Source organism: Haliaeetus leucocephalus, unplaced genomic scaffold (assembly GCF_000737465.1).
Source record: "Haliaeetus leucocephalus isolate CR32 unplaced genomic scaffold, Haliaeetus_leucocephalus-4.0 Scaffold140, whole genome shotgun sequence".
NCBI lineage: Eukaryota > Metazoa > Chordata > Aves > Accipitriformes > Accipitridae > Haliaeetus > Haliaeetus leucocephalus.
The window spans coordinates 11,694,283-11,716,229 of record NW_010972576.1 but is presented as its reverse complement, the minus strand read 5'-3'; the positions used below and the strand labels follow the sequence as shown (position 1 = coordinate 11,716,229).

General features: G+C 38.0%; 1 protein-coding gene across 1 annotated transcript in view; it reads right to left on the bottom strand.

Annotated features, from left to right (window-relative positions):
• Positions 1–21,947, bottom strand: part of RAP1GDS1 (RAP1, GTP-GDP dissociation stimulator 1) — a 133,969-nt gene that overhangs the window by 35,921 nt on the left and 76,101 nt on the right. Inside the window, exons 4-5 of the mRNA XM_010561037.1 lie at positions 12,480–12,602; positions 7,744–7,869 (exon numbers count right to left, since the gene is read on the bottom strand). Of these exons, the coding sequence (XP_010559339.1) occupies positions 7,744–7,869; positions 12,480–12,602 (249 nt within the window). The remainder of the gene's footprint in view (positions 1–7,743; positions 7,870–12,479; positions 12,603–21,947) is intronic.

Genomic DNA, 21,947 nt, shown 5'->3' with positions numbered 1-21,947 from the left:
CCTCATGTGGCAGGAACACAGCCACATTATTATTGCTAATGCTAACCATCTTGCTATTATCTGTATCTAACTCTTCTCTCACCATCCTTTATCAAGTACTTAGACTGCAACTTCCTCTGGTGGGCACTGTCTCTTGATCATATTAGTGTTCAAACAGTACTATAAAAACCCTCTAACTAAATAGAGCCCTGGTCGCCTGGCTGAGACATTCAAGAGCTTCACTGCATTAAGGAATAGATTTTACTAATATAGTTCTTTGTCAATAATGTCCAATTTCTGTTTCTGAGAGTTGCACAGTATTCCTTGGATATGAACACAACAATTGTAACTGAATTTAGGTGGTTTGCATGTTGTATGTTAACTCTATGCTGTTATCGCACTGTATGAAATGCTGTATAAAACCAGATGCCTGTGTAGTTATCATGTAAACAACTAAAAGGCTTGGCCCGTGCAATATATGCATGGTGCACATCTGCAGAAGTGGATCTGAGAGTACAGCAAAATTATATTCTATGTTATTATTTAAGAAGCTATGGTTATATAATTCGACTGTATTAAAACACAAAGTTAAAAGGAGAAGAATGATGGCTGCAAGCGTAAAAAAAAAATTAATAAACACTTCCCAATTATATGTAAGCAATGCTTAGCAAGATGCTAACAGATTCTTTCTTCTGTTTTCCGTGGTAATTCAGCTGATGTTTTCTACCATTGCTGATTTAGTGACAGTTGATATTTCTAGTCACATAATGCCTACTTTTCTAAATAAAGTAGAATAAGCTAGACACTTTGGCCGTGTCTAGACACTCAACTAACAAGCTTTGTTTTCTGAGGGGCTTGAAAGCAACATGTGACTGCAGTTATCTATAAATATGAACAATTTCGAATACCTTAAAAGGCAAAGTGAAAAAAGACAAGAAAAGGGAGGTTGAATTGAAAGGAGAAGAGTTACATATCTTGTGTTGTTCAGTTATTGTTAGTGAAATTCTAAAAGCTTTTCTTCCTGATAAGGAATTTTTTTAAGTCTTCATAAATATTAGGGGAATTCCAAGTTTTTGCCTTTCCTACTTTGTTTAGCTTTGAAGTATGAAGAAATAGCTCAGTCCTTAACCAAAGTTTGAATCCTTAACTTGTTTTTAGGACAGCAGCAAGATCTAGTGAATAAAGCAGGATTTCTTTCCAAGTCTGCTCATGACCTTCTTTAAGACCCTGGAAACACCTTCCATCTTTTTTTTTATTATTTTTTTTTCATTTCCTTGTTGCCTGTGGCTTCTATTTTGACTGTAAATTAAGCAGGTGTCTCTGAGCCTGTTTGAATGTGAGCAATACACAAACTTTACAGACTGTGGATGAAACACTGGAGGGGGAGAAAGTAAGGAATCAGAAAAAATCTCCTTTGTTTCTTAGATTTTACTTTCTTTGTACCTGTATTGACAGAATTCTGACCTACTTACTCTGCTTATTCAAATAATCTTCTTGGAAAAAGCAGGAAGAGGAAAAATATTTGCACTGCAGAAAATAAGCAGGACCTATCATACCTTTACTCTTTAAAACAAACAGAAAATCAGACCTCATACCTTCATCTTAAAGAAGGGAAAAGTTGCACATCTATGGCAATTTGTGCTTGGTTCCTTTTTTTATTATTATTATTTTTTTTTTCCCCACGTGGGCTCCTGTTAAGTTTTGGCTTAAGTCATGAGAATTTTGCCACTCATTTCAGTAGAGTTAATAGTTAGAATGTAAATTTTAAACAGAGTGATAGCCTGAGAATAAGAATTCATGTTTTTCATATCACCTCTCGAATGGCTCTTTCTGATGCTCTAGGAAGACTTCCTAATCATTCAGATTCCATTTAGGCCAGCTATAAAATAAGTAAATTAGAATAATATTGCTTAACAGCTTCCTAAGAACATTCACGCTTAATTGCTGATAAGTACTAAATATTACTGTGAAAGTATGTGTTGGCATGCATATGGTATGCTTAGTTTCAAGCTGATGCAATGCTTGTGCTGCAGAGGCTCAGAAAAAATACTGCATTATCAAGGACTTCTAATTTAAAAATGCTATAGTTTTCGAAGACTATGACGTGCCTCAGAGAGGACAGATCTAAAGGTAAAACACTACTACCGTACAATTTAAAACTAGAATTTTAATTCTCTGCAAGCTGTTCTAAACAATCAGTTTTCAAGCAACAAGTTAAAGCCTCTGGTCTCAATTTCATGATACTGCTTGGGAAACAGCTTAGTAGGTGGCATTAGCATTTGGTAGGATCTAGTACAATGAAAAGTGAAAGACTGTGGTAAGATGCTGCCTGGCTGCATGAATCAGGGTGACCTTCATAAAAATGATTAGCCAGTAGTGTGCCATTATCAACACCAGTTGTGTTCTAGGATTCTGCTGGTTTTCCATATGGTACTGAAAAAGATTATGCCATTTTTTTTAACAAAACTGAATTTGACTTCTTTCCAGTATGTTTAATTCTTAAATGTCTGGTTTTCTGCTTTAGATCCTGAAATTAACCTCATCTCCTGAGAGGAGATGTATGTAACTGTACAACTGAGTAGTTTCTCATTTTCATACTTAACCTTTCTTAGCAGATCTCTGTAAGAGGTCTGTACATCCTTATAGGACAGGCAGCTGAGTATATAGAATTTATAGCACCTGTAAGGTCTTTTTAAGAAGAAGTGGTATAATGTTCATGGTCTGATGTTAAGGCTGGGATCAAGAGACATCTGGGTCTATGTGAAAGGCCACATTGCTGAAATTCAGTGAGGAGTCTTGCCATCAATACAAGTAAGACTGCATGGATAACAAAGAAATGCACAGCTTGGGAAATGAGAAAAGGATCCAGTAAATTTCCTGCAGAAAAATGTAGATAAGCAGCTGTCAAAGGAGAGACTTTATAGAATGCATTGGTGTTTTTAGTTTCTTTCCAATTCTATAGCTGTTTATATCATGAAGTAAGGCTGGTGAGAACACATACCCAGGCTGGTGGTTTCATGAAGAAACAAGGTTGTGGATGGGTGCAAAAAGCAATAGCTTTGAGATTCTCCAAGGAGGTCTCCAAGCTCTACCGTTAATATGGACATTATGGAAGGGCAGAATGGGAAATTTTTCTTTTCCTTTACAAGGTATATGAAGAGCTTATTTCCCTTTGATAGTTTTCAGAATACGTGGATGCTCTAAATAGCAAAAAGGAATTATTTTCTAATGGGTGTCTAATCTAATCTCAATTGAAGTTAATCAGAATGAGTCCCTCTAGTCTCTATGGCTACTGAATCAGGCTCTAAATATCCTAGCTTTTCACTTCCTCTTATAATTATCACTTTTATAGTATAATTATGGTAGCTTCTATAGCATGCTCAATGCTATATAAAACCACAGGAAAATTGTTTGTCAATAAATTCAAAAGTGAAGTGTGTAACAAACAAACTACCTGTGGAAAGATCACTGAGATTAAGATAGCATGTGCCTCACAAACTTAATGATAAAAAGTATTGTGAGGCTATTATCTTCTAAGAAAATACTACTATTTTAATATAGCATCATCTGCCATTAAAATTCTTGTTAAAATTTATCTGGTTGGCCTGATCTTTCATCTATACAAACTGCATTAGCGTGTGGGGTGTCAGAGCAGGACAGAGACCTGGCTACAGACAGGTTTTGTCTTTCTCCCACATTCTCATGTGGGTCTTACAAGAAGGCAGGCCTACCTTGAAAACTGTGGTCTTGGTCTCCCTGTCCTGCAAGCACTCAATCTGCCACATGATTCAAGTCGCCAGAGTCTTCCCAGTCTATTGGGAAAGAAGCCAGCAGAGAGAGCTGAGGTGTGTACTAGCCATCAGGTTGTTCATGAAGTGATCACAAGCTGCAATTTGGATAATGCTGTTCTTTACCTTAATATTCCAACTGCCAGAGCTGATGGTAGCAAATGATTTTTAGGCTTTATCTACAGCAGAATTAACCATTCTGCTCTGACTTAAGACATTGCTTTTTGTAGCAAGAACCATGTTATGTTAAACATAACCTTTCCCGAACAACGGAGATGTGATCTTCATGTTGCATGTGGAACCAAGGTACAGAGGGATCTTAGAAGAGTTTTGGAGGTATACCCTATTAGTCTGTAACATCTGTAACAGCCCTAAATGAACAAACTTACTAAAGAAACAGCACTGGAGAGAATGGCAGGGGGGGCTGGAAAGAAAGACAGTAGAAAAGTAGCTGTAGTTTGATTCATGGATAAAGACTGGTGAAGCAGCTACTATAGGTCTTATGCTCTGACTGGACAATGCCTAAGAATTTAGCTTTGATTATAAGTGAAAAAACGTAACTGGTGGTTAAAAGGAATGAGTGTGCTAGGAGCTTTGCATTTAGTAATATAGTTCAGACAAAATTCATTCCCTAAGTTAGGCTGAGGAGTCAGTTGTCTGGGGATACAGAAGTACAAGCAGCTGTATTTGGTACAGGCTGTAGATACAGTGGGGGAAAAAGCCGGAGGGAGAGGAGGAGAGATCATGTCTCCATTTCTTTGCTTTGCACTTTCCGCTTTGACAAAAATTTGGGGGCTAAGGTGTATGTGGCATTTACTAGATAAAGCATATAGAACAATTACAGGCTGTACAGGAACATGCAGTAATGTATCTGTTCTTAAATTGTAAGACAGCATTGAATAGTCTGCATACTGTGATTAGTTAAATTCATTGCTTCTGACTTACTTAAAATCTTTTGGGCTGCCTCAATTGTTTCTTTCATCTCTGCAAGAGGAAGGCTGGGAAACTAGAAGCCTCATCAGTACTAACAAAGCTTCCTTCTACTCTGCTTTGCAATTATATTTGCCTGTATTCTTGATGTTCAGAGACTCACATAAAGCAGATGTCTTCACAACATAAATACTTTAAAAAGGATGCTCTCAAGGCTGCTTGGATAAATTTGACCTATTTTTTCCTCTTTAACTGTTTATGGAATGTGTTTAATTCTCTGTATTTTCTTCCATGCTCAAACAGGTGATTCAGTATTATTTTAGGGGCCTAACACTGATAAGCAGTGCATGTGTATCTCAAACTTAATAGAGAAGAAAATCTGTCAGTAAGTCAACAGGTTTTCATTTCATGTTTTCTGTGAGGACATGAATCTGTTCAGTAAGGTCTCTCGCCAGCAAGTGTGTAATCTCCCTTTTACCTTGTGGAAGGTACAAAACCTCTTCCAGCACTGGGACTTAGCCATGAATTACCTTTCCACAGCAGCTGCATTCCAGGAGTAGCCCCTCCTGAATTTATGTGGAAATGGTTTTGCATTCATGCAGCAACTCTGGGATCTGTGAACTCTGAGAAACCACTGCCATTTTCATTTAATCAAGAAAAATTTCAGGCAATCCTCTTCCTCTGTAAGGCCACTTTTAAGGGGCCTTCCCTGTAGGAAAAGCAATTTGTCCCACAACTTTTATCCTGCGCCATGCAGACTTCTCTCAAAAATAGAGACCTGATTAACTCCTTTTTGCACAAACCATCACTAAGCAAGGTGATGCATGCTTGCTGGGATGAAGTACAGAATAATTGGGGCTTTCAATAAATAGAAATGTTTCTATGAACCATTCAATATGGGCTTGATTTCATAGTTTCAGCCTAACATTGATTTAGGACTTAAAGACCTTCCTCATTACTGCATGTTACAATTACATGGGCAGTAGAAGTGAAAAAATGCTCATGTATATGGTAAAATATAGTTACTGATGTATTTCAAGTTCCTATATGAGTCCCAATTATCAGAAGGGTAACAGCTGCTTTTGTCTCAATTGAAAAGAAAAAGACTATCAATACCTAACAACATTTATTATTAGGACTATTGGCCTCCAGACCTTGTCTTTGTTATACTTTAAAGCTCTTTATTAGGCAAAAAATGATAGTCATAAATGAAAACATATTAAATTTTATAGTAATAAACATATTGAAAGTATTTGTCCTAAATAAGCATTTAGGATAGGGTACATCACAACTACATAACCACTACACATTAAGATAACATACAAAATAAAGTCAGATAGGGTGGATGTAATAAATAAGCACTGTAAAAATCCTTTTCCACTCAAATCCCAGATGCTAATCTTGATTTTTGTGACATTTTATTACACTTTATTCATTAATCTTACTCAATTACACAGGGAAGGTAGTGACTGTCCTCCCTCAGGAGCACAGCAACACATGGCATACAGAACACATCACTGCCTGCTGTAGATTTTATCAGTGCCAGCTTTGCTCCACAGAAGGGCAACACAAGGCGTGTAATACAGCTTTTCTGTACTGGATAAATCCTGCACTATAAAAGCCAGCAGTAGTCCACAATACCTGATACTATAAAACCATTTTTGTGTGTCCTTATTGTATTTCATGAAAAAATGTGGGCTGAACAACAATGACATAAATAGTTATGTAGATTTTACTTATATGAAATAAACCAGTGCCACCTGGGAGTGAGCTTTATATCACATATGACCCTGAAATAAAATATAGTAAATAAATTATGTTATAGAAAGCTCAACAGCTTCTACTTGAAGTTTCCATGGGGAAGCAGCTGTTCAGTTGATTGGTCACCTTAAAGAAAATCCTAAATGAAAGAATTATACATTAACATCCTCAAGCAGTAGTTGTCTGTAAATGAAAATGCCAGCATGGAAAATCTGATTAACTTCCCTGAGGTCAAAGGCAAGATAATTTAAAACAATATAAAATGTAAATTTCCAAATTAGGATGAAAAAAAGTAGCAAGGAGAAAGGCTACTAATAATTCAGTTTTTTCAACAGACAATATTCAGAACAGCAAAACTTTTAGTAAATGCAACACATAGTACAAAGAAAATTTCTTTGCCTATGAAATAAGCCACTAATCTCAAGAAAACAAAATGCTTTTACAATTTCATCTCACTTCCCATCTGCAGACATCCATAGGCTTCTAATTCCTTCATGTGCACAGAAAGATGTTCTTGGTGTCTCTGCTTCTGGACTATATTTATCATGCACCGGCTTTTATCAAAATATTTAAAGTAAGGGATAATGAGGCTGCATTTTCAAAACACTGCAACCACTGGTTTGGTTTTGCAAATGACATATCCATGCATGTAATCAGCACATGGAGTCACAATTGCATTTCAAAACTCAATTGCTTGGCACTGCAAAATTTACTGTGCCCACAAAAAGCTAAAAAACCTCACCAATCACCTTCCCCCACCCCGTATAACCCCTGACTACAAAAACCACCAATCTGTAATCTTGGAGCAATTGATTGGCCACATAAGAATTCTAAGAATCAGCAACGTAGGTCAGGCATCATTTCAGCCACATATGTAGCTCTGCACAGCTTTGAGACTGGTAGAATATGAATATTCCCTTCGGACTCTGTCCCCTTCTGAGACATTCTGAGGAAAAATTAACTATTCAGGCCTCTGTGTATGTAGCACCTGCTCCTTGAAAACCTAGCTCATTATGTTTAAAAAAACAAACCCAGGATCATAAGTCTTTTCTATTCTTATACCCAGTTGTATCTCTATATTGAAACAGTTTTTTTAATCTTTCTGTCACAGAAGCATAATGCCAGTGTGACATTCAATTGTCCCATACAATCAGAAGAGTCATGTGGTAAATTAAAATCAAGAAAAGACGAAAATGATGCTCCAGTACACAATGTACAGAACACCAAAACATCCCCCTCCCTCCTACAAGAACATCTACAAAATATGGCATATTTCAACACTCACGGCTATCGTAGCATATATTGCCCAGGGCACGTCCTGTTTGAAGCAATACTTCCTGGTCTTTGCAGTTTAACAGCTGCACCAAAGGAGGGATCAACCCAGCATCCACACATGGGTTCCGCATAAATTCTGCAAATAATGCAAAGCCTGTTAAAGCAAGCTGGCTATTTTCAGTTTCATCCATTCTAGTTACTCTGGCACTGCAACTGGGCCTTTTGTGAGAATAAACATATGCATAGACAACCCATGTAAGTTCTCATGCAAGCTTCTAGAGAGTAAGCCCAAGTTGGGACTGGGGCTTATGTTCTTTCCATTATTCGTTAATTTGGAAGGAATTAAGAGTATTTAATTGACTTTCATGAAAACTAATTTAACATACCTCAGACTGAGCATGTTTTTAGTAGTATAAAGAAGTGCTGAAAAGAACAGTGAATTCACAACCTTTTTTTCCACCCCAGCAAATTCAACATCAATTAAAGTTACTAAATAACATAAAAGACGACTTAAAAACTAGTATTCATACTTCAAAACGAGCAGTATTTTTTACTCTCTGTTCCCTTAATTAGAACTCCTAAAAAGCTTTTGCTTTAAAAAAAAAAAAAAAAGGGAATTAAAGCTAAGTAACAGGCTCTTTATTTGGAAGGTAAGGAAAGGAAAAGAAAATACAAAAGAGATTACGTAAACCCAAATGCCTGTCCCTTTCGACAGTCTAACTGATGCCCACCATAGGAGGACAGCTAGAGGACCCATCCAGTGGGAAGCTCTCTGCCTTTCTGTCCTTCCTTCCTGCTACGTCCCCCAGTCACAGAGAACTAAAGTAGTATTTCACATCTGGGCAAGTCATAGACAGAGAATTATCCTGGTGTCAGAGAGATAAAGGACTGGTCTCCAGAAGGAGCTATAGTTAGGCAGGCACTGGGCTGCACATTTTACAAGGTAAGTTTACAGAAGCAACCCCCTGATACACCAATAGTGTTACTTAATAGCTCACTACAGAGCACCCTTCAGAGATGTAGCATTGTAATAGGCAAAAGGTCAATATGTTTTTCATTTGTTGTGAATTGCAAATTACGTCTCTTCCTATCCTAGACTATGTTGGATCTTCCAAAAATCAGTTTACCTTTGTGTTACTTAGTCATTTATGAGACAGAATGAACCAGGGTGTGCAATCCCCATAAAAAGAGATGAGAAAGTTTTTCTGATTCTGGATCAACAGAACCCCTCATTCCAATAACTCAAAGATTTCATACAATGTTTGAAATACAAATACATCTTCTTAAATACTCCCTTTGTTGCACCTATTACATTGTTCTTTGATGTTTCTGTAGCTACAAAATCTTTTGTAGTTAATCTTGCAGTTTTATTTTAGCTAAAGAAATAATTGTCATAGAGGTAAGCAATCCTCACGTGATGATAAACTTTGATATATCAACAAGTGGAAGAAGTACAATCAGCAACATCTATACAGTTGTGCAGGTCCAACAGAAGATAGTAGTCAGCACAATTGACCCACCTTCCTAAGATACTGTAACATTTTAAGAGGGTACACAGATGCTACAGTGTGATAAATGGTGGTGGTATCTATCCTAATGAACAGAACAAGTATCAGATACATCTGTTCTTTAAAATTGGTCTTGCATGTCTTTGTAACTTTTTACCTATTTCTTTATCACCCACTTTCACCTTCATCTCGATATTTATTTACTAAATGTATTAATGTTCCTACCTCTGTCTTCTCTGTCCTCTCAGCCTCTTCCTCTCTTAGTTGCCTACAAAAACTCTTCTCTGTTCCTCAGCTTCTCCCAACATCACTTTTTTTTACACCCACTAGCTTACCATAGTCTCTGCATCATCAGTCAGATTTTCTCCTGGTCTGTGACAGGAAACAGAACTTGTTCTCTCCTAAAAGACTGGGAGGTCTCAGTCTGTTCTGTTGTATGTTTAGGTTCTTGCTCATGTGGTGAAAAGGAGTAAGAAACCTTTCTTCCACCCTCTCTCCATTTGGAGCAAGCAGAAGCTTTCAGTCTCCCATTCAGCAACAAAATAATTAGGCAATATGCTGAGCAAACTTGTATTTATCAAGGTCATGTAAGGGCAAGAAGTAAAAGAAATGGTGCCATATGTAGCAAAATAGATCTGTGAAACAGCAATAAAAATGTGGCAACTGCAACTATATTTGCAGGTAATAGTACACAGAAGTAATAGAAGAAAGAGAAGGTAATCAAGAACAGAGTCATTTAGAAGGTTTCCACTAACCTGGCTGGGAAATGAAGCAGATCCTTTGAAGGAAATAGTGAAGAATCGCTTAAGAAGTTAGGAGGACAACCATTGAGGACAGAGTAACATAAAGCAAAGGAAGACAAGATTTCAAAAGAGAAATGTAATTGTGTTGTAGTATTACAGATTGGGAAGATCCTAGCAAAGAAGAGGAGACTAAAGACCTTGCAAGAGGGTTTAAAAGGTCCACAGTGGGGAGAGAAACTCCACATAGCAAGTGCATCTGAGCCTTCAGTATGCCCACAGCTGAAAGGGAAATGGCTGTAGCTGGAGACACAAGAGTGACTAGAGGGAGTTTTTTGTGTTTGGATATTTAAAATGGGAGAGCCTAACACAAGCTCATGCTGGGAGGAGGAAAAGTCATGTGAGCTGGAGAGGTGAAACAGAGCAAAAGGTGAAAAGGAGGAGATGAAACATGACAAAACCACTGAGGCAGGTAGAGGGATTTGATGTGACTACACGTGTGTGTATGTGTGAAGGACCAGATGAGGGGAATGGGAAAGGAAAACAAGAAGTGGGGAAGAAAAAGGTGCTCTTTTATTAGTAAAGCTCGGATTCAGAGTCAGAGGCACTATTCTGCCAGTGCTGCATGGCATGACCACAGGGAAATCAGTTCAATTGCCTGGGTTTAATGCCTGCTATCTGTAGGATGTTGATAACATAAATTTCTCAAAGTGCCCTGAAGCTTGTTGGAAAAAGGTGCAATATGAGCATGAAACACTTGTATTCTTATGTAAGAGGACAAAGAAAACAACAAAATCAAATGAGGTATTCACTGCTATCCTGCTTAAGCAACTATTTCAAGAGTTAGAATCCAAAGAGAAACACCCAGGTCATTCCAGTCTTGAAAGCACTAGGCACCTTAAATAATTTCTTAATACCTTCACTTTCACCATGGCTGCTAGAGGTCCCAGTTACATCTGTTAATAACTTTAAGAAAAAGACAAAGACTATTTTGTATGATGAACCAGGTAAAATGCCAGCTCTTCCAGAGAGTGTACTCATAAAAGCAGTTTAAAAGCTGGCAGGAAAAAGGATACATTAGAAACTATTCAGAGATTTCACGTATTAATTCAGATTTGAAAGATACTGGCTAAAACGCTCTGTAAAGAAAATCTTGCAGGAAACAATGCATAGTAATCAGTTAAGCTATTGTGAACATTGCTTTTATTCTTAACTTTCTCCCTTCTGAGGCAGGAGCTAGAAGGACTAACTGTGAAGATAAACAGTTGACTGCAATATTCTAAATATACTTACGAATTTATTAAGTACAGAAAAAGCATGTGATACGGTTGCATGAATCTATCATTCTGAAACATTTCTAATTTTAAATTTTTATGTTTACATTTTTTACTGGCTATTTATCTAAATAATTTTAAAACTTAAAAACTAACCATGTATATCTTCTTTTCTTGTTAATGTTGTTTCTGAATATCCATATATAGCATTGTCTCAAAATCAGTGAATTGGGTGGAGGAGGTCACACAGGGGCTAGCGGTAAGAAGCTGTAGTATCACAATTCCAAAGAAAAGGCGGAAAGGGAATTTGGAAATAGCAATAATGTAGCCCCTTCTCTGAAGAGGCATCAGCATGAGAGTTTACAGAGGGAGGGAGGTACAGCTGCCAGGCCTGCATGCGGACAGGAGTTAAGAGGCATCCTATTTCTCTCTGCCTGGCCTCTGGGGAACTAAAGTGCAAAATGCATTCTGTGACTGTTTGGCTGGGACAGCAACAAGTCAAGGAGTGAGAAAAGTCAGCCACGAACCTCCCCTGCCCTCATCACAGGGTTTGCCAGTAGCACCTGCCTGCAGATATGAGGCCATTTTTTGAGCTCAAGGTATGCAGGGTATTGGGTGAGCTTTAAGATAATTCTAAAGAAAAAGAATTTCAATAGTTTTAGATTATCTCCTACATTATACGACTGTATGTGTATAAAACATACCAAAATGGAGCCCTGATTCTCATTTGGGTTCTTGGGCTCTTACTCTTAACATGTATAACGCTCTTTAGACAGGAGTAACTGGTTTTGGTGTGGTATCAAAGGCCTCGTAATGTTAATAATGTTATCACAAATCTCAGACCAAAGAAACAATCTACTATCCCTTAGCCACCTGTATACATACTACTGTTGTAACTATGTGCACTACGTGATGCCCATCTTTTTTTTCTATATGCATTTCATAAAGCCAGTGGTGTGCTATTTCTGCCCAATAAATTATACTATTGATTGTCTTAAAAACTAAACAGCATGAAAGTAAGGACTAAAAAAATTTCCAGCAGCCAAATGCTGGTTTGATTGTATTAAAAAGTAGAGAAAATTTGACAAAGCAAAAAGAGTGAAAGGGAAAGTATGAAAGGTGTCTAATCTACAAAATGAAAACATAAATGAAGTAAAACATACTGACAAGTGAGGTGAAAAACTGAAGATGTTCCAGCAGAAAAGTTCTTGTAGAAAACCTCACCATTTCTGGCTACTTCTGCTATGATGTTAGCTACTTTTGCTGTGCAGGAAGATTGTGGCGTCAACAGACTCGCGAACACCTGAAGAACTCCACTTTTCTGGATTTTTTCACTTGTCTCCGTATCTGAAAAACACATCACACAAAAATGACTTGTGCATCAGCTTGCTTTGGGGAAGAAAAGCAGAAGGGAAGTTAAGTCTTCTCAAAGGTAATTATTAAAGTAATTATTTTCCCATATAAGAAGTCAACTGCTATTTCAGTGATCATATTTCTTTTATATGATGTGCTCACAGAACTTAATACTTCTCCATTCCTAATGAATTGATCTTTATAAGGTGACTCTGTGTTATATAAGTAAATACAGATACATACTCATACATACATAGCGAAACTACTGGAGAGACTGGTAGAAAGACTAAAGGTGATGGAGTGATATGCAGCAGCCTAAAGTACTATGTAGAAATCAAGGAATGGTATTCTGAAGTGATGAATTATTGGAAACTTTCAAGGATTGATGGGGGAGGTCCTTACAGCTGAGGGCACAGCTTAATGCAGCGTAGGAGTCAGAAACTGGAGAAGAGGGAGAGCTAAGCAGATCCTGGTCTAGACTCCTCTTACCCTCAGCTTGAATATCTTCTATGTTACTCTGCTAAGCTCCAGTAGCTCCAGTATAGTCTCAGTAGAAGGGAAAGGGAAAAATAACACTGAGTTTCTTGTAGTAGAGATCAAAGATTCGGGACAAAACCTTTCCTCTTTCTGTCTGCAGTAGAGAGGAATTGTGCAGCTGCTCCATAGCAGGGCTCCACCTAGCATTGCTGGGCAACAGCTCTATAACAAACCGAAAATTAACATTGATTCAACTGCAGTGAAAGATAAGGTACTAGATGCTAAAACATGTTTTGCTAATGCTTTCAAAGAATGGCATATTTGAGACAAATATTAGTGTGACATACAATATGATTAGATGGCAGCTATCACTTTAGAAAGTAGCATGACTCCTTAAGCCATTCATAGTGGAAGTTACTTGCATTCTCCAAAGATGGCTGTGAGATGCTCTAATTGATGACTTTTGCAGAGCAAAACAAATCCATCCGAATGTAACTCTGTTCTAAGACAACCCTGTCTCACAGGGGCATTCTTAAGCACTACAATATGTACAAACCCCCTCACATCACTTAAAATAAAATCTTTACAGTAAGTGTAAGTTAAAATTTAAAAAATCGCTAGAGCTTGCCAGTAACAGTGAGAAACAGATGTAAACATTTCAGAGTTGAGAAGACAGGCCTTTGAGCACCACTTTCTGCAGTTTCTTAGAAGCACCCTTACTCTGGTGTAAGAGCTATCGAGACAGTCAGGCTGGGCAGCGCCAATAGTAATCAATGGATTTTGGTTTTATATAGTATCTTTCAAATCCGGGAGTAAAGGGAGGGATATTACATACTCTTGAACAGCAAAGGAGGAGCCTTAATCTCATCCAATAGTTTTTTCAAGATGTTCTCTGTTTTCCCCCAAAACAAGTAAATGAATATTTTGTGCACCACAACTAGCTAGTCTTCTAGAGCAGCAGTTTGCAACCACTGTTTAGCTGTGCTTCACCTCTGAATTGGTAATGATGTGTCACGGGGCTCACCACTTCCTCTCTCCTCCAATCCTGCAATTGATTTTTGACTTGTGGCAGCTCCAGGACAACCCCTGCTGCCTCCAAGCGCGGGAGAGACCCTGAACACAAGCCAGCACAAGCCTAGCAGAGGTGATTCATGTGGGTTTTGTGGCTCACATACGGTATGTACATGCTTTGCCGGCTGGCAGCCAGTGATGTCTAGGTGATGGAAAAGGGACTAAAAGGAGAGAACTTCAAGTCTGGATTGCAGTTATGCCTCTGTATTTCTATATTCAATTCCATCTTGGGATGTTGGTCTTTGGCTAGGACTACTCATCTACAGTATGTCAGTGATGACATCTGATTACAAACAGATTAGGTATAAAATGAAGATTGATTAATTTCAACATATCATGTGTAATATAAGTGCTAATTATTACAATCTGTTTGCAATCTAGTTAACTGCAATTTTTGAAATGCACTGAGAAACCCTCTCAGAAGATATAATGTAAAGGAGCTTATGGCTTATTGGGAAGCTTTTGTAAGTTCTGACATATAGCATATACTTACTAGATGTATTCTCCCATGGATATATATGTAGATGAAAGAAAAGTTTGATTTCAGAGAAAATCATGTCAGGACTAAACAGTGGTACAGACATCTTAGCTGTCTATTAACGAAGAGATTGTCCTTCTCCCTGAAGTTCAAAACTGAAAGTACAGAATTCAAAATTGGAAATGTAGATATCTGTGAACCTCTATAATGTTAGCCACAATTAGTAGGCAGGAAACATTAATGTATTTTCTCCTGCCATGCTGCTGAGATACAGAGTATCCAGTCTTATTTTTATGATCTGTAGTTTGATGGACTCATTACTGTGCAAAGCATCAATTACATAAATAGAACAAAACATATCCTGCAAGAAGTGGGAAAATAAAATTAAATGCTTCTCCAGGCCAGTTGTGTGTAGCAGATATGCACTGATTTATTTTATTAAGATAAGCAAGTGAGCACCAATAAAAGCAGAGGCCTTAACAGACCTGTTGGAAATCGGGAAATCAGCTAGCTGGGATTGCATAGATGAAAACAGATTATTGACTTTTTTCTTACTCTTAAGCAGTACAGGAGGCACACCTACATATACTCTGCCCTTCAAACCAATATCCCACTGGTTCTTGTTACCCAGGCTGAGTACCAATATCAAACTTTTGCTAGTCACAAAAGAAGGAAGGCAGATTAATTGGAGCAGCAGCAAGGCTAGCTCTCCTACCACCGGGCAGGGATACTCCTACCTCCACTCTACCCTAAGTAAGTGCTCAAGCATAAATGTTTGAGGGGAAAAGCACATTAATCTGGCATCAGGCAGAAGAATATCTACTGACTATGCAGCCCACAGTGCTCTCTGAGGCATTTTTGCCAGTAATTGCCTTGGGTGTAAAAAATGCCATGGGGTGCTTCAGCTTGTCTACTCCAAGTCTACCTAAGCCCTGCTCTTCCTCTGCAAAACATTTACAATTTACATTTGGTGTAATATACAAATTAATCCAGTGTCAAAATAAAGATATGACATTATGACATTAAATCCTTGCAGGTAGTTTATAGTATGTCCTCCAATAAGGCATCGTAAGGGAATGTGCCAATAAACTTACTGTTACATCCTTATGCACATTACTCTAAATTGTCCTGGTTTGTATCTGCAGAATAAATAATTTTTTTCCCAGGGATTCTAAGTTCATCACATTAAAGTTCTAATAAAGACGGTGGGGAAAACAAGAATGTGCTGAAATATACAAATTAATTTCTTAAGACATATGTAACTGGCAGATATTTTAGCTATAGAAAATGCATCTTTTTGGTGGGCTTTTGAAATGCTTAGACAAGGAAGGATATTTTAATTGGAACAGGATGTCTTATATATAAACCTAAAATTGTCTTCTTAAGTCTAGCATTTTTGCTCAGTATTTTTTATATTCTTTTAAAGGAGGAGGGCTTAGTAGGCAATTAATGCACATGGCTGCCCTGTGGAAATTGGGAAGTCCAAATGAAGATCTTCAGCCACCCTTCACTTGTCTGAGGAGTCAACTCTACACTCAGTTGAGGTAGCAAGTGTTGAAATACATGGCTTTCAAAGAAAATACCAAGTCAGAGGTTTTGAAGATTATTTCAGCACAACTGTAAGTATATAAGCAGTGGCTGTTTCTTAGAAGTGCCCAAATGGGACAATTACTTCATGGCTACTTGCAAAACATGAGCTAAGAGTCTTGCATGTGACCCTGTTCTGTAGGATGCACTGAAGGTATAACTGTGGTAGTAAAGGACTCCAGCTGCAGACAGTATTGAAAAGCAAATACGCACCCTAAATCAAGCCAAGCTTTTCTTCTCCTTTGTTTTTTCCACTTGCAACTGGAGAGTGGCATGGTTGTTAGGGCAGGGACTTTAGGAAGCATGGATTTAGACTGCCTGCCCATTAAGGCCCATGCACTTCTGTCTCTTTTTTGCTCAGCTTCATATAACACGAGTCCTGCATAAAAGGCAAAGGGACATACACAGGGACAGAAATAAAGGAAAAAGTGTGTGTGGCATTAATCTTTTGGAGAGGATGATGAAGGGTCATGTTTATGTAGCAGTATTTTCACTTTGATTGTAAAAACCATAATTTGGTTTTCCTTCTGCAGAACCTGCAGAACTGGAAGATCACACACTGATGTTGCCAAAGGTCTGGTACCCCTACCACTGCCTGGCCCTAGGACAAATAGTTTGGTTTTTGCTGCAAGTGTTAGAAATTGCTAATGGCTTTAGCATAGGCAACCCTCAATTCTTGCCTTTATTTGCTCTCTTCAGAGGCTGGAGAAGGCCTGCCTGGCTTCCTGTCTCCATGTGTATGCATGGAAGAGGTATTATTTGTTTATTTGTAAGGATATGAATCTGCTGCATGCGTGCTTCATTCTGGGCTTCCTAGTAAATTATTAGAGGCTAAATTATTTTGGAAACTTATTTCAGTTGTCATCTTCTGAATTACTATTTCAAGGTAGTGTCAGCTGTAGTTGGAGCAAGTAAAACCAAATGTTTCTCTAGGAGCAAGAAAGATCTAGGCAAAATCTCCACCACATAATCTCCTCCCATGCTTTCAATAATGGAGAAAAAGGAAATTAGAGCCAACATTAATCACATGCCAAAAAGCTGGCTTATGCTTATCATTTTAACTCCTTTAGCAGAACTGCACCCCCTTTCAAATCTGTTCGATTTGTGTCTTAAGGAAACCTAACAATCTAGGTAGCCCGACGTTAGGTTGCCACACCTCAAAATCCTTTTGCTAAATGTGATATCCAGATTTCAAATGCTTTCTTTTAAAGCCTGATTTTCAGTCTGCATACAGCAACCCACCCATAGAGCACCCGCTGCCCCCATCTTGAAGCACAGAAACTGTAGGACTGTAATAATGCTGCTTTAGAAACAGCCCTTTTGCACACAGTATAATCCAGTGATGTGCCACAGCAGCATAATTTTGGGAAAAAACCTCTAATGTTAAACCTGCGGCTTTAGATGTCTCTTTATATCACTAGATAACAAAACAAAGGGTATGTTAGATCATATAGTGCCCAAATCTTATTAATGTCATAGCTGGGTGATTAAAATGCCAATATCCTTGCTTTTCATGGTTTTTGCAGTGCCTGAAATCAGAATAATAAAGGGTGTGGCCAGGAAATTCTTTAATGCCATAGATCAGAGCTGGAGAGCTGAGCACCGTGCCTATCAGACTGCTTAATTAAGTAGCAGAAATCACTATAGGAAAAAAATCCAATGAGTGTCTCAAATTAAATTCTACACTCTCTCCCCTCTCAGCTCTATTTCCTGTGAAATTTCACTCCTCTCTATTTCACCCTTTTCTCCTCTCTGCATCATTTCGTCCACCTTCAAGTGAAAGAAAAGGCGGGGGGGGAAAGGAAGGGGAAGAGAAAGGGGAAGGGAAGGGGAAGGGAAGGGAAAGGCATATCTGTCAGAAGTGCTACTACTTTGCCCTTGCTAGCAGAAGCAAACTACAGGTTCACTGTTCCTGTTCTCTATGCACAATGAGTTTAAGTTACACTATTAGATGTAACCCAACAGTAGTGAAGGCTAGCGCTGCAATAATTCCCATGTTGTGGAGCTTTATATGAGAAATGAGGCACACCACAGAATTGTAAATAAGCAGCTTTGTGAGTGTCCTCTTTATTAAGCCAACTGTGTTTGCAATGTACTCTTTTGAAAAATGTATGTATTTCTAGCTGCAAAGATGTTTTATAAACCTCCTGAAACTACTGCAGAAAATTACCTTGGCTTTATAATGTCCCTCCTACATGTACTGTCATCAGAAAGAGAAAGATGAACACATGAATAAATAATGATGAGCCACGTATATCATGAAAGGAACCTTCCATCTGCTCTTTCAGACGGCAGACGGGAGGAGAATGAAGGGAGCAAGGGATATCTTTCTAACTGGCACATCCTCCTAACCACCACAGTAAAAAAGGTTCACATGACCAAGAGCAAGTATTGATGCCGTCTCCTTATACGGCCTCCCTCAAGAAGCATTGTCTCTCTCTCTCTCTCTCTCTCGCCTCCCACTGTATTTTCCAAACCACAAAATGGAGATTTTAGTCTGACTACAAGAGCACAAAAAGTGGGTTGTAAAGAACCTCAGTGAAACAAATGATGTGCTCTCATGCAACAAAGAATGCACCACTTATAACGAGGCTTTTGCTTAACATACCTTAGCAAAAAAGACTGTTCCGATTATCAAGAGTTGTTTTTACAGAAAAAAAAATTCCTCTAATAATAATTTATATATAGAAATAAATATATAAATATAACTTCCTTTTGGCATGCTCCTCCTCACATGGGGAAATCCCCACAAATACAATCTGCTTGCTCATCTATCCTTCAAACTAGACTCCTAGGAGGCAGGGAGGGAGGATTCTCCTTTAGCTGTGCAAATGTTTCCATCATGGTGTTTGCTCTGTCCTGTCTCTGCCAGCAACAACAGGGCAACTTCAATTCCTGTTTTTAATGAAGAAACAGAGATAGTGCACAGATGTTTGTAATTAAAATCTCAGCTCTAACAAGGAAGACAGGACAGATGGAGAGACAGATTCACCAACCAACTAGCTGCATGATTTCCAGTGATTAAATTCTCCAAAAGCTATATCCAGAGAATAAAAGTGAATTTCAGGATGAGACCTACCCCTTGAATAGCCTGTTGCAGGTACTGGTGAAGTAATTTAATAAAAATACATGCCAGCTTTGCCTTCAATGAAGAAATATGCACATCAGTACTTCCACAGACATGTCACAGCACAAGGCAGAATATTAAAGTTAGGCAGCTCAGAACCCCTGAGTTCCTGAACTGGATCTGATTTAGAGCCATGATACATAGTTTGGTGGGTTTATCTGAGCTGTTAGTTCCCCCGCTCCCCCTTTCTGACTCACCCTCTGCAGGAGGTAACCACTTTGGTAGGACAGTTGCTGAAAGAGTTTCATATTAGTGCCTCAGCTGCCAAGTTCATTGTCTGGCATCTCTAGTACAAATGCCATCCACTAGCACCTTCATGTTTTACACTCAGCCTGCGTGGACATTTTAATTTGCCTCTTCTGCTGTTTGTACTAACTGGACCCTGGGTAAAGCCTTAAGTATCCTCATGCCTTAGTTTTTCAATCTGTATAACAGAAATACTAGGTCCATAGTGTAAAATCCTTTTTCTGAATTCAATTTAATTTAAAAATCAAATCAGATTTAAAAGCTGTGCATTATATAGGCAGGAGATGTTTCATATTCCCTTTAAGCAATCTCTTAAGAGTGCTCTCAAGCAAGCTCAAAATGCCTGCTGTAAAATTCTGCCCAGTGCTTATTGGACAAGTACATCTACATACAAAGGAATTTTCTAGCTACTGATGTTTTTAAAAAGTTTTGCCACCAAAGTAGCTTAAGGAAAAGCTAATCTAAAAAAGATCATGTTTGTAAGTCATAAGGGACTGGGACAAAACTAAGAATGAAATTTCAGACCTGAAATTGTGAATTACATGATCTCTAAATACAATTTTTCATAAAAAGCAGGCCTTTTCCTTTGCTTCTGTATTGCATTTCAAAAGGCAAGCCTTTTCCTTTGCTTTTGTATTGTATTTCAAAAATGCAATCTAAAAAGAAATTTGTCAATTCTATTATCTGGAACTGCTGTTCACTGATACCTTCTGTGAAGAAAAAAAATACAATATTTAATCTTTATTTGGCACATTGTGTATTCAATGAATAACACTTGGAATTTAACACTTGGATAAACATCATTTAACTATCTGGCACTAACTAAATACATCACTATTAAGAGGAATTTATGTAAAACATAATCTCACTAAGCAGCAGTGATTACCATTCAGTATCATTAGGATATGCCAGTTTACTGGGTAGGAGACAGTCCAATAAAAAGCAGTCCCCTTGATTTAGTATGTTCCAATTAAATAGGCATACTGTAATAATATATTATATACAGCACTTATGATGAAACATTTCTGGATTATGGGTACACAGTGCCATGAAAAGGCAACAGCTTTATAGGCTAAGATGCAACAAACATTCTTCTTCAGCAAAAAGAAGGAATGCTTTATAACACAGTATTTGAGCCAAAATTCCCTCTTACAAAATATCCATCAGGATCCCCAACTTTCAGAAAGGCATTTGACTAGAGATCTTCTCAGGTAAACTTAATGGACTGCAGTGAGCTTAACTGGCTGAGCTGGCCCAATTCAGTTTGAACCTCTGGCTCTGCTACAAAAGATTATCTGCATCACAGGCAGACTAGAAATTTTTGCTTGTATGAGTACGCTGGTCTAAGATGTGGGTTTTTGGTTTGACAGCTTCCTACCAGCAAACCCTTACTGCTGATGCAGCTATACAGCCAAAAGTACAAAAATAATAAGAGTCTTGTTTTGTTGGTAATGTTACTTTCAGAGGGATGTGGTGCAAGGTATTGTAGCAAAGCAATGTTTTAGCTGGTAGAAACTGCATCTGCACTAAGATGGTTTCCATCCTCACTAGTGCAAAAGCAGGCCTAAGCCTTCCCTAGCAGCAGAATATAAAACCTTCCTCAGGGTTTTATGTACTATCTTCATTTTCTCATCAAAACTATCTCTCCATATGAAAATGATCCTGCCAAAAATTTTCCCTCTGTAATCCATTATCACGATTTATGTGAGTGTAAGACTTATTATATGCATACAAGCCAATCAAAATGATTTTTGATCATGCAAAATATTCCCAATTATGTTAAATGTTATATTAATTTCTACTAACATAGATGTTGTAAAACATAATTCAATGGCAAAAGCTAAATGCATATGTCATGCTTTTTCCTTTAATTTTATAGCTTTATACTCCCCATCAAAAACCCGCAGGTTTATATGACACTCAGGAAAGACAGTGTGCTAAGAAATAAACTGGAAATACACCTTTGAAGGAAGAACACTTTCCTTGACACCTAGTGTCATAAAAGAATCAAGACTGATGGTGACCCAAAACAAAGTAATTGCTAAAAGAGGCTGTACATACTTTGGCTCTGAATATGCAAATGCTTTGCCATATATATAGTGTTATACATAGAAATACATCTCTTGAGCTCAGTGCGACTACCAGAACATAAGAATCTATGTCCTTAAAGGTAAGAATATATGTAAATGTTGGCAGAATCAGGATCTTTCTTTCTATTCCTTTCACTAATTTTACTCTGTGCTCTAAATGTGTGCTACAGTAACATACTGAGCTAAATCAAGAGATTCTGAGTGTAAGCAGCTGTTGTAGAAGGCAGTGGGAATTATGAAGATAAGCGGCATCGATCGCCGCT